Genomic DNA, 13,417 nt, shown 5'->3' with positions numbered 1-13,417 from the left:
GAAGAGGCAGGCGTTTTGCGAGTGTTCTCCCCATGGTGCCATCTCTTTGATTTTTTACCACTGACTGGCTGCTCCAACCTGCCATATGATACTTGACATGCTTGGGTAGCCTTGGGACATGCATAGCCCGACCCTGGGCTGCGGGGAGCAACCAGCTGGCCAACAGCTCCAGCCAGGCTTCAAGAGAAAAACCATAGCTGTGTTAGTTGGCTTGGACTTTAAGGGGGACTCAAGACTGGCAAATATCCCACTAGCATCACAGCATAAACACTGGAAGGGATTAACTTTTTCATAGGGTCATTTCTCTTATACATTAATACATTTAGTGTCCCATGTTCTACATATCCTTGAGGAAAGATGTGATTTCCATGCTTCCTAAATAGCTAGGAAATGGACACCCTGAAATGAGGCAGGAAATTTTGACCAGTAATAAAAAATATGCTGGAAAGATCAAAAAATGTCAACTCTGGGATGTTTCCCTAACAGCCATGGCACATAACAAATTCCTTGTTTAAATTGGATCTTGACACAAAGGTCAGCTTTCAAAGCTGATTTCCACAAATAAACACAACCCTATTACTGACTATAAGAAATGTTTTCCTTCCAAAAATAAAGACCTGGAAAGGCAAAGATTTTAGCCAGTCTTTGTCAATACTCAGATATATGGGAGAAAAGCAAGGAATTAGGTTTTCCACCCCAAATTTGAAGTAGCATTTCTCATCCCACCAATATCTTGAGCAGTGCAGAATGGTTTGGACAAACCTGGCTAACCCGTGGCGGGGGACACAGCAGTTGTCATCTAAACAACACATTTTTGCGTATAAACTGAGAATAACACGAGTGTGAATATACATGTATATATAGAGATACACATGTACGTATATATAGGAGCAGCACTGAAAAAATTCAAACCTTTTCAGATTCAATGCAAAGTCTGATGATGATAGAAAAATGCTTTGTATTTTCTTCCTGCCTTGCCCGTCCATCTGTTTGGTTTCCTGTGGTGACAAGCGGGATTAGAGGTTGTTGATCCTGCCCTTAGAGGAGAGCACCTCGAGCAGGGACAACATCCCCTCATCGCCAGGAAGCTCGCGTGGAGCCCTGTCAGCTGAAACACTGCTTGGGAAACACAGTAAGGGAGAAACCGCTCTTCTGAAAATCAAACCTCCATAAATCCAATCCCAAAGGAGAGTTTTCAGCACCTGTTTCCCGCACTCCCGGCCCGCGCTGCTCTGACGAGGGCTGTTGTGTTGCGGGCAGCGTGGCCGAGGTTCAGCGCTACCGGGGACTCCGGAGCATCCCCCGAGGCTGCCCGGCGGCACCCGGCGCTCGCTCTGCCGAGGCCGTGCGGGTTAATGAGCCGCACTAGGGGGGAAGGAGGAGGGGAGGGGGGGGCGGTCTCTGCAGGGCGAGCGGCTGGGACCGCGGCAGCGGTAAACTGAACCGGCAAACTTCTGCGCCGGGAGGAGCGGGGATCCCGGCGGTGCCGCTGCTACCGGGCCGGGCGCGGCCGCCCCGGACCCCCCCCCCCCCGCACCGCTCCGACGACTCCGCGGCCCCGGCAGCAGCCACCGCCCCCCGGTGCCGCCCCCCCGGCGATCCCCCCCCCCGCCACCTCCCGCCTCCCTCCGCGGGTGTCTGCGCGGAGGGGCCGCGCCGAGCCGGGCCATGGAGCAGCACCTGCGGCGGCTGCGGCAGGAGCTGGTAAGGGGGCACCGGGAGGGACCGGGGGGTCCCGCACCCGCGGAGCGGCCGCGGTGCCTGCGCGGAGCCTCAGCTCGGCGGGGCTCGGCCCTTTGTGGCTGGGAGCAGCCGGGCACAGCCCCAGTGCTCCTGGCCGGGGATCCCACCCGCTGCCCCCGCTCTGCACGGCCGGGAGGCGGAGGGGTGGCTCTGGGGGTCCCGGTCCGCTCGGATGAGCAGCGCCGCGCAGGGGGCTCCGCGGGCGGCAGAGCCGGGATACCGGGAGCGCTCGGAAACCGGGGGGAACCTCTACAGACATCTCCGGTAATAACAACTTTACAGGAATCAAAACGATGCAGAAGGAGCGCGCCTGCCGCTTCCCATACCCCGCGAATACTTCTTCAATAGGAAACCCTTTGTCATAAATCAACAGTGTTTTTTCTCCCTCTCGTGCTCCTACTCGGATGGCAGCCTCGCTCGCTGAACTTGCATGGGCTTGTCCAGGAGCCAGAAGGTGTTGCTATAGTGGGGCATGCTAGGGGCGGATTAGGAAAAGGGAACTGATACTTCCCCAAATAGGGTTCCACCGCTTGGTAGGTCTGGCTGGGTAGTCGTGCCTTGTTCGGATACGTAGATAATGAGAACAAAAGGGGAGGACAAGGCAGAGCAAAAGCGGGTGGGTGAAGTTTCTGGATGCACAAAAGCCTCCTGGTTTAGCACCTACAAGGATGTTGATTTCAGATGATTTTTGTGCAAACTGGAGTTTTATAAATACAGTAGTGCTGTCCTGCCTGCATCACAGCAAACGTTCCGTGTGTAAGCAACACCATTTGAGTGAACACAGACACACAAAGCTGTGGCTGTGCCCAGGGCAGGACCAGGCCCCCACTGGGGACACCTAAGGCCGGCTAATGGGACAAATCTCATGGAGCAAAGGCTTGAACAGCAGCATTTTATCCCCAGTAAAAGTGCCAGCCAAGACTGACATTTAACCTGCCAGCACTATAAGAGCTCCTGAGCAAACAGAGGAGCTGGAAGAGACACTAAAACAAAGGAAAATGAGTCACTGGTGTACTGTACACCAGGGTGACGGATGAGATGCAAACTGTAAACTGGGACGTGTACAGTGTATACATGTGTACTTCTATGCACTATCCCTGGAAAAGTTCAAGGCCAAATTGGACAGGGACCTTAAAGCTCCTCCAGCTCCAACCACTGCTACAGGCAGGGACCCCTTCCACTAGAGCAGCTTGCTCCAAGCCCCTGTGTCCAACCTGGCCTTGAGCACTGCCAGGGATGGGGCAGCCACAGCTTCTCTGGGCACCCTATGCCAGCACCTCAGCACCCTCACAGGGAAGAGCTTCTGCCTCAGAGCTCATCTCAGTCTCCCCTCTGGCAGGTTAAGGTTAAACCCATTCCCCCTTGTCTTTTCGCTTCATACCCTTGCTATAATGCAGTAATGAGTTTTTTCACATTGTAAAAATGCAACAATTTTTATTATACCAATAAAGCAAGACCTCAGCCTGGCAAAAAAATTAAGTATATGCTTGGCTTGAAAAAGTGGGAAGAAGCCACTGTCACCTTCGCCACTCGTGACAGCTGAGAGCAGCCTACATCTTCATACGTTTGGCTTTTACAAGTCACATTCTTTCCCTGTTCCACCTCCCAGTTTTTATTGCTGCAACTTGAAAACTTCCTTTGACAGCAGGTTCTCAGGGTATCAGTGTGCAGCCTGGACGCTGCTGTGAGTGCAGGCATGGCCAGGACAGCCTGGAGGGGGACAGCGGGGAGACCCTGTGCTTTACAGCAGATCAGTAACCTTCAGGAGGAACCGAAGTGAGCTGCAGGTTGCATTTAGTGAAGGTAGGAGGACTGTATTAATTAAAACAAGCATAAAGGATATCCTGAGCAATAATGGCTTTAAGAATCGATCCTGTCAGGATAGCCTGGAATTAAAATAGATTAATGTTCCTTTAAAGACCAGCAAGCAGTGCGGGAGACAGCTGGGACCATCTGCATTGAATGGTGAGTGGGAAGTGAGCCTCCTGACCCTGCTTCTTTACCACTTTCTCCATTACTGGGCAGGTCATGCCTCCAGACATTAAATGCACCATAACCAAGACTCATGCTAGAGGAATGATGAGAAAGTCTTGGCCAGATTGAGACAATGAGCCACCTGTGGGCAGCAAAATGGGAGTCCAGTTCCAGGGCATCACTGAATGCAGAAACAGTGATTTGTTTGCATTATGGCCAAGGAGCAGCTCTGGTTGGGGGTACAAGTGCTGAGCACCCAAGGGGTGTCACGCAGGGAAGTTCTGCCGAAGTGCCCTGTTCGAGGAGCCAGCCTTGCTGAGGCTGGTCAGTGTAACACGTGGGAGGTGGAGGCCGTTCAATCAGCAGCAGTTTAGATGGTCTTGATGTAAACCAGGCTCCGAGTGGTTTTGAGGAGGGGATTTTCTCACTGAAGAGTGGGTGTTGGCACAGCTCCCGGTTCCCACGGAAAGGTTATCTTCAGGTGGAACTCTGTCCCCCACTAGAGTGGGATTTGAGGATTCCAGCTCTGGTTTTTCTTTCTGCTTTGTGTATTAAACCCATATTTACATAACTGTGCTTATGCTACTGGTATGCCCAGACATTCTTATGCTGGTCTTTGCCTTACCTCTGGGAAAGCTTTGCCATGACTCCCAAGGATGAATCTGACCCTTTTTATTCAATGAGATCTCCCCTGTTCCAGTCGCATGTTTTCCATTGTAAGCTGATAGCTTCTGGCATGTGTGGTGTCCCTGTGGTTGGAATTCATTCAGAAGCTTCCACACGCAAATGCTTTAGAGCCAGGAGAGCCTCAGCTGACACAGCCATTCATCCCAAGGGGATGTGGGCTTGGGGGCAGCTCTGCAGGCAGATCGATTGCTGAAGCCAGGGTCCTCATCCCAGTGCCAACAGCAGCCTGTGGAGCAGTTTTGGACAAGCCATGCCAGCTCCCTGTATGTAGAAAACAGACAAGACCTTGTTCACCTCCTCTGGAAACCACTGGAGATTTATGGACATAGTGTGGTTTGTGAGAACATGCAGGGCTGCTTTGTAGCTCTGTCGTGCTTCTCCACTCCTGTCCTCTGCCCTTCACATAACAGTTGTGAAATGTGCCACAGGGCTTCTGAATCTTCCCTTAATGCAATCAATTCCAATACCAAAAGCCCTCTTGACTTTACTGTCTGGATTCAGGGTCTGGAAACATCCTTCTGAGGCACAGAAGTATTGTGTCTGCTTTCTGAGTTACAGAATGTTATCTCAGCTGAAAGATCAGATTTAACAAGAATTGTCTTGCTCGGGGATTAGCAGAGAGGAATTTCATTTCCATGTCTCATGCTGCAGATGGCATTACCTCCATAAATGTTCTGACTCGGGGATTGTTTGCATTTATACATAGCAACATCAGCACGTGTAGCATGGGATTGGCGTTTTGAGGCTCTTCTGCAACAGGAATAAATCATTTAGTATCTAGCTAGGGACTGGCGAGTTCATGGGCAGATTTATCTTGCAGTTGGGGTTTGTATGGCTGTCGTGGGCAAGGGGTCACAGTCGAGTTAGCTGTAACTGTAGCTTGCATGTTTTGGTCTTTCTTGAGGAATCCAGGATATTTCTGGGTTTTCTGTTGCTTTTGCTAGGAGGAAAGCCATTAAAGTAGGCATTTAAAACCAATCTCACGACTCTTGTCTTGAGCTTCTGAATGTTCTCCTTGCACATGCATCATAAATGCATCAAATTATTGAGTCTGATAGAGTCTGACTCCCTTCTTACACTAAATTATGTCCTGGTAGATAATGTTTCTTGCTATGAATATCTTGCAGGAATAGAACATTTGGTCTGTGTGAAAAATGCAGCAATTATTTTTACTCTTTGTCTCACACTGGCTCCTATTCTGGTAACTGTGTCATGCTCAAAAAGGAGTCTGCTGTGTTTTCATCACTGCTGTTTCTAAAGGGGCAGCTCTTGTAACGTGCAGTGTGCATGAGTGACAGCCTCCAGGTCTAACATCACTGCTCACAACTCCAACCGGTGGAAACACTCAGCTCCATTTGTGTCCCTGCTGATAAAGCGGTCCCTTTAAAAGTGGCTTCACCCATCGCTGCTTAGAAACTTGGGTGGTTATCTCAGCATCTCATTCCTTGCTTGTGCCTTCAGGGAAGGTGCAAAGGAGTAACTTGACAGCAGATGTCCTGTCACATATAACCTGGGGAGAGAAAAAGCAGTTGTGGTCTTTGTCTGCTTGTTTATTTCCAGAGAAGACTCCTAAAGAAGATGATGAACTTTTTTAGCCTCCCAGTTGCACATATTCAGGAATGTTAAAAAACAGATCCCCAAGGAAGCAGACTGCTGGGCTGAAAGCCAACACGTTTAACCATCATCTTCAATGGTCAGTCTGTGCATCAAGGCTTGTTAGTCTCTCTTATCCTTGGGTTGTGAGTGAAAGTCTGAAGGCTGGACTTCTTTTTGATCCATTTATGTCCTGGTTGTAGAGAACTGATTTTCTAATTTGCCTTTAAACATAGCAAGTGTGTTTGGGAAGCACAGAACAGTATCGTTGTAATGGAAAGGAAGGCAATTGAGTAAGGAGGATGGTTAATTGAGCAACACGAACCATGGCTTTCATGGTAAACATCTGTTTAAGATCTATTTAAACTATTGAGAGAAAAGAAGAATCCTCGGTAAAGTGTCATCATCCTTCTTCTTTCAGCTAAATTATGAGCTCACATTTAACAGCCTCATTTACACCTAAAATACTCCGGGAGGACAAGAAGTGAAAATGAGACTCGACATTCTTGTGATAAAATACAAAGACAAAGAGAAGATTGCAGGCCCTTGGCATCCATCGGGGGAAAGAGAAAGGGGCAACATGAAGCAGGAAAGCAGCTCTCTGAGCCCTGCAGCATGCTCTGCAGAGTTATGCCCAGCCACAATTGCAGGCTTGTTGAAGATTAATCTAGTGAGTGACCCAAAGGGAAACACGGAAACAATACCATCAGCTCAGCAGTTCTGAAATAATTTTGGTCTCTCTTATGTCATCCTCTTTAAATACCAATTGTTTGTTGCTGGGCCTGTTGCCTATCAGCACTATTATTAAGTACTGCTATTTGCCATTTGTTCTTTCCTGTCCTCTTAGTAATAACTTCCTCTCTTTGCTTGTCTTTTACCTAAGAGCTGGACATCTGTCTTCCTCCTCATTACGACAAACACACTCCGAACTCTTCTTCTCAGTTCTCTGTGCTGAGCTGAAAGCCGTGGTGCGTTAGTTGGGTTTTTCCTTTTCCCCTTCAGCATCCCCAGGCTGCTGCAGCCCTGGGCAGGCCAGATGTGTGAATGGGCTGGGAGTGCAGACAGCTGTGGCTCAAGGGAAATGATGGGAACTGAATCCTGAGAACTCTCTGAAGGTAGATGCTAATAGGAGAGCATTAGTTCCCCAGGTGGGTTAGAAAAGTTACTTCTTTACTTGGGAAGTGACAAGTAAAATGTCCCTTATTTGCACATCTCAGGTATTTGGGGTTGAATTTGATAAAATGCCAGTGTCTGGTAGAGGCTATTCCTTGGGGCAAGTTGTCCTCCTGCTGTGCTAATCAGTGCTGGAAGATCACTGCTGTATAAACTGTGTAAACCCATTGTGGTTGTAGTCTGGGAATAAGTATGTTGAGGCAGTCATTGAAAAGGCTTGGCTTACAAAGCAAGCGATGCCTGTGCTACTCAGAATGTAGATTTCCAATGTAAAAAGCCTCCGTATCTGAACTCTGACAGTTTTGCAGGATGCTTCCTGTTTGATTTCCCCTCTCATGTTGAATATTCCTTGATGCTCATTTGAAAGTGCTCGAAAAGCTTTTGAATTTTACACTCAATTTTCAAGGTCTGGGGTGACTGTCATTTAAGCAAGCTTTGCTTTGAAGAGGCATTTAGCCAGAGCTGCCTTGTTCGTGCCTTCACAGAAGGTAATGTCTTATTGCTGGAGAAAGGAACATTTAACATCACACACTGAATCCCAGCCACTAACATAGAACACGCACATCACAACTGGGCTTAGTCCTGTATGTGCCTGTCTTGCTATAAAAGGCACGTGTTGGCTTGTTCAGAATCAGGCTAACACTTTTTCCTGCCAATTTTTAGGGTCTGCAAGAGTTTCAGGAATAATAATAATGAGATTTCAATTTGAGGCATGTGATTTTTAAGTGTTGTATAGAAATCTGAACATCTGCAAGTTGTCATAGTCCTAACAGGGCTTTTCTTGGAAGCAGACGTGCCAACCAACCACTTGAAGCACAAAATTAGACACCAGAGTCCCTTGAAATGCTGACATACTTGTGAACAGAGACCAGCAGATATAAGAAGGGAGGATGCTGCTGAGCAATATCTGTGCTAGACCAAAGGTTTTGCAGCGAACGCAGTTTCCCCTGTGCCCTGCTCTGCGGCTCCTCTGAATGTGGGGCCCATTCAACAGCAAGTTTGGGATTTACAGCTCAAACACACACAGGACGGCACATCTCCTGATGCCCCGTGGTGGCCAGCTTACATAATGTCACTTGCATAACCTCAGCAAGTACAGTTAGGGTCTCTCTCTGTGCCAGATTAAGGCTCTCTGGGGTTTTACATCACATTCACGCTCTGTTTGGAATTGCACTTCATCACAAATTCAAGCTCCAGCTTTCTTGTAGGACAAGACAAGGGGGAATGGCTTTAACCTGCCAGAGGGGAGACTGAGATGAGCTCTTAGGCAGAAGCTCTTCCCTGTGAGGGTGCTGAGGCGCTGGCACAGGGTGCCCAGAGAAGCTGTGGCTGCCCCATCCCTGGCAGTGCTCAAGGCCAGGTTGGACACAGGGGCTCGGAGCAAGCTGCTCCAGTGGAAGGGGTCCCTGCCCGTGGCAAGGGGCTGGAACTGGATGAGCTTTAAGCTCCCTTCCAACCCAACCCAGTCTGGGATTCTATGAAATAGCTCCTTTGTCCAGAAAGAAAAGCGCTGGATTCTGAGCTTTTGGGGCTCAAGTCTTTTCTTGTCGGGGGAGACTGGTTCTGCCTGTGAGAAAGAACCACGCTGACAACTAATTCTGCCTATGAGAAGCTAATGCTTGGTAGATCCTTGCTGGCTGAGGCATGCACTGTAATGCTACCACCCATCAGGGGCAGTTAATTGAATCAAGGAGGTGAACAGTGGAGCCGGCAGCATATGCTGAGGGCTTGATGAGCCCAATCATTACCGCAGGACCCTCGTCACTCACCACGGCACAATTACAGCCCAGTGCCAGCTGGGGGATTTGATGGGAAGTGGCCAATGAGGGGCCAAGCTGGCTCCAAATCCAGCTTTTTGCAAAGCCCCAGATAAAGCAGACTCGCATTAAGGCGGCGAGAAAGGTTAGGACGAGAAGCATTACAGCAAATCTGGAGAGGTAAGGTGATAGTTTTGTCTGAGGCTTGCAGAGCATATGGCCCCAGGTTTTGAAGGGGTAACCCAAGAGCTGGGCTAGTGTGTAAGTGGGGCATTATTTGCATGTCTGCAGAAGTAGAGGTTTCTTTGCTGACGTTAAACAGTTGGATAGCTGGAGATACCTGATAGCGTAACTGGGAAGCTAAACAGAGATTTTCTGTACCTTCATAGCTTGTGCGCTCATCCGGGTGATAAATGCGTTTCTTGGGAGTGAAGCTCTGGAAACCAATTGCAACGTGGTGGCTGGTTTCAGGTTCTGGGGTTTGAAAAGGAGATTTGTGGTCAGAAACTGCTGAGGAGCTTTCCACTTACAGGGCTAGGTTGCTACAGAGGGGGTTTTGGTGAGTGCTCTTTCTCACTGGTCAGATCCATGCACAGAAATGGAAATAGAGCAAGTAATTGAGCTGACTTAGTTAAAATGAAGGAGATGTGAAGAAGCGTGATGATGTAAAGCTGAACATAAGATGCATTTTTGCTTTCTCACCCAAAGCTTGAGCTCCATTGTTGTACAGAAATTGTGACAGCCTTTTAAACTCTTTATGGACAGGAGAGGCTGAAGGTTTTCCTAGACACTGGTAATCTCTTTGGCAAACCACCTTATATCAGAGCAACATGGCTTCACCTCCAGCCCTGCTGTTCTTCCCCTCCTTCCCATTCCCTACTGCCCCTCTCTGCTTAGAAAACAAGTGGCAGCTGTTGGAAAGTAGAACCCATTTGTTTTATGATGCTGCTTTGGGAATATGATCCAGATCCTGCATGAGAGCACACAAGCAACAGAGCGAAAGAGCAGTGAGTTTAGAAGCTCTGGAAAATAACTTGCTTATTTTAAGTCTAGTAAAGGAACTTAAATCTTTATAGCAAGGCTCAGGGATAAAGCAGAACTACTCGAGATCCTAGTGTGGAAATTGAAGAGATTGATAGTTTAATGTGAGTAATTCTAGAGTTTGTCGGTTGTTTTGTACAAGATTAAGCGCACTGAAATATCTCTGATTATCCTGCAGCGAGAGGTGCCTGTAATGAGGGTGTTGAGCTCTGAATCCATTATTCTATAGCAACAATGCGATTCTTGTTGGGGTTATTTCTCATTTACTTGAGCGCTTTAGGTAAAGAAACAAGGCTCTCCATGGAAGGCACTTGTGTTCGCTGTTCTGACTCCTCACTTCAGTTGGCTACAGGCACAAAGGAGAACATGCTATGACTGGCAACAGCCACAACCATTCATAGCTCTACACCTTGGCCTCTGCCAAGCAATTAATGGAAACAAGCTATTTTTGTTGTCAGGTCAAAAAACCCACTCCTGCCAGCTCCTCCTCTTCCTAGAGGGAAACTCCTAGGAAAGTCTAAGAAAAATCAATTGCTGTTCCATGAAATGGATGTAGTACAGGTAGGATGCATCTAAAACGTAGTGGGTAGGAAGAGGTGATGTTTCAGCAAGCTGCTCAGCCCAGCTCTCCTGCCCTTGGGTCGGGGTTTTCTTGCTCTCTCCTGGCAACACTGACTCTATCCCTGCTTCCCTCCCCAGCTGTCCATGAAGGAGGTCGGAGACGGGCTGCACGAGCAGATGAACTGCATGATGGGTGCACTGCAGGAGCTGAAACTCCTCCAGGTCCAGACAGCTCTGGAGCAGCTGGACATCTCGGGGAGCCGAAGCCCTGTCTCTGGCACTGAGCAGCACCAATGCTGCCGAAGGAGCAGAGACAGGCCCAGGGCCCAGCAGGATGAGCAGCCACATGGGGAGGAATCGGAGGACCCCAGCCCCTCATCCCTCGCCTGCACTGTGCCACAGTCAGTGGGTTTGTGCCCTCCCACTGCACTCCCAGAGGTTGACCACCTTGGAGACACCCTGTCCTCCTTCAGGAGCCTCTGTGCTGAGGATGCTTATCACCCAAAAGGACCTTCCTCTGTGTTGAGCAGAGCACAGCCCATCCGCCCAAGAACATGCGAGCCCAGCCGCCAGGGCACAGCTGGGGGGTGGCCAGCATGCCAGGAGTGCCTGGGGTGTGATGATGGCCACGACTGGACATCCTCCCTCATGTCCCAGAGCAGGAATCGGCAGCCATTGGTCCTGGGGGATAACATCTTTGCAGACTTGGTTGGGAACTGGTTGGATCTGCCAGAGCTGGATAAAAAGGGGGAGAAGAGCGAAGTGTCCCTGTCCATGAGCAGATCCCAGGAGCTCTGCAGGAAGTTCTCCCTCACAGCCAACATCTTCAAGAAGTTCCTGAGGAGCGTTCGGCCAGACCGAGACAAGCTGCTCAAGGAGAAACCTTGCTGGTTGCCACCTGAAGACAAACAGCCCGAGATATCCAAGAGACCCAAAAAGATGAATAAACTCAAGGGGACATTTTACTTCCCACTGCATGGGAACATCCAGAACCATCACAGCAAAGCAGAGAGGTGCCCAAAGGCAGAAAGCAATAACGAGAAACCCCGAATCGGCACTAAGAAAGTCCACGATACCATAACCTACACCCAGTCTGGGTTTGACATCAATACGGCTGTTTGGGTCTGAGCTTGGTGGTGTTCTCTGCTCTGCCAAGCAATTGTTTCACACTGGAGAGGAGCTGGAGGCCGTACACCACTCCTCAGGAGACCTCAGAGCTCTCAACATAGACTGAGATGAGTCCTCTGCAAAGCTTCAGTCACCTGCACGTGGCATTTTCCAGAGGACTGAGGGACTGATACTGCAAAAAGAACCAGAACCTTGAGCAGCTTTAGGGTGAGTGGTGCCCCAGACCACCCGCTCCTGGAGCCTGGCTTATGAGCACCACTTCAGGCCCATTCCATCGTCTCCGAGATAGCTGCAGCACAAAACTCACTGTGTGCATGTGTGTGTACGTGTGCAAATTATATAGTTTTTTAAAAAGATCTATTCCTGCTTGTGTGCACTTAAAGCTGGGTTAGAAGCCAGGCACCTGAAGCACTTGTTAAATGGGAAGAAATCAGTTTGAATTTGTAAGACTCGAGCAATTGCTAATGGCGAGGGGGGATGACCCCCAGTTTTGGTGCATTTCAGCTGTGGGGTTTGCCCCTTAAACTGCATCTCCCTTGAGCTCCCAGCATATCCCCTTCCTCTGCCAGTGAAACCAATAGGACTCGAAGAGCCTTTCATGGAAACTGGTGGCTCCAAGCTGTGATTTTACCTCTCCCCCCTTGCCCTTCTCCCCACGGGTCACACCAGATGCCGTGTTGCGAGAGTGTATTGTTGAGATTGCACCAAGATATGAAATTGCAGCAGATATTTGTATTTGTTGTTTCCCAGTGCTGTTGTGTACAAACCTCCTCTTGACAGAGCCTCCTTCCTCACTGTCTGGCTCTCCAAGAGTTACCAATAAAGCCACACTGGGTCTCCAGCATGCTACAGAGCATGGGGTGACCACAGTCCTGCTTTTCTCCAGCACAGAAGCCTCTGTGTTTCACCATCACGAGCCCAAAGGGCCAGGCTGGCAGGGGATGGAGCAGAGAGCGCGCTGTTTGTGTCAGCCTGTTCCCAGCCGGGAGCTTGGGGAGCAGCCAGGAGAGTTTCCATTCAAGGAGAGGTTATAAATCATAGCAGGGAGAAGAGCTGCAGCCAGAGGTCCCTGCCAGGGTCCCAGCGCTGCTCTGGAGGAGCCATGGCCCATGCACATCCCTGAGGGCCTTTGGGTAGCACTTTAATATCCATTGCATGGTAACGCTTCAATATCACAGTGTGGGGAGCAGCAGAGGGAGAAATGTTTTGGGGGGGGGGGAACAGAGGGAAGGGGCTCAGGGCTGTGCAGCCCCTGGCTTGTGGATGGGGACTCCGCAGGCCCTGCCGTGGTCCTCTCCTCGCCATCCCTGCAGCTAAACATGACCCAGGCAATTCCCCCCCAGCTCCATGAGCCCCAAACCTGAGAGCACAAAGCCTGTGGATCGCAGCTCCCCCCTTCCATTAGCCATGAGGCTCACCAGATGCTCTGGGTGCAGCAGTGTTATGTTGCACAAACCTGTTCCCCTCACTCCAAGCTTGGGAAGGGGCTTATGTGTGAGCAGTAGTAGCTTTCTGAAGCATGCAATCCTATTCCCGTTGTAACTTCCCAAGACACAGGCCGCTGGAGCACAGGCATGAAGGGAGGTGATTTTTTTTCCCCTTGCAAATTAAATATAGGCACAAGACAAGCCCCATTTCTGCCCATACAAGGAGAGGAGCGGGTCAGCCTCTGAAAGCTTCGCTCAGCACATTTCAGGAACCTGACTTACAAGCTTTTGTTTTGCCTCCTCACACGCTGTAGGTCTGCTTGGTTTCCCCCT

General features: G+C 49.7%; 1 protein-coding gene across 2 annotated transcripts; it reads left to right on the top strand.

The window, feature by feature from the left end:
* The first annotated feature begins 1,653 nt into the window (after positions 1–1,653).
* INKA2 (inka box actin regulator 2) lies at positions 1,654–12,783 on the top strand. 2 transcript variants are annotated; one of them, XM_061471931.1, is made up of 2 exons: positions 1,654–1,704; positions 10,668–12,783. In XM_061471931.1, exons 1-2 carry the CDS (start codon positions 1,669–1,671, stop codon positions 11,655–11,657), a joined length of 1,026 nt encoding a protein of 341 aa, XP_061327915.1. In that variant the 5' UTR covers positions 1,654–1,668; the 3' UTR covers positions 11,658–12,783. The 2 variants fall into 2 exon arrangements, with proteins under 2 accessions (XP_061327915.1, XP_061327912.1); XM_061471928.1 differs by lacking the exon at positions 1,654–1,704 and adding an exon at positions 3,689–3,708.
* The last annotated feature ends 634 nt before the right edge of the window (positions 12,784–13,417 follow it).

This window comes from Pezoporus flaviventris, unplaced genomic scaffold (genome assembly GCF_033815535.1).
Source record: "Pezoporus flaviventris isolate CSIRO_AGI_PZ_B2104156 unplaced genomic scaffold, CSIRO_AGI_Pfla_v1 ptg000069l, whole genome shotgun sequence".
NCBI lineage: Eukaryota > Metazoa > Chordata > Aves > Psittaciformes > Psittacidae > Pezoporus > Pezoporus flaviventris.
Note: the sequence above shows the minus strand (reverse complement) of the source record. Positions and strands in the feature narration are given on the sequence as shown.

Excerpts from the sequence above, each read along its gene's own strand:
- INKA2 (XM_061471931.1), top strand. The coding sequence starts at position 1,669 with ATGGAGCAGCACCTGCGGCGGCTGCGGCAGGAGCTG. Across the intron at positions 1,705-10,667 it reads GGCGGCTGCGGCAGGAGCTG|CTGTCCATGAAGGAGGTCGG; the intron begins GTAAGGGGGCAC and ends TTCCCTCCCCAG.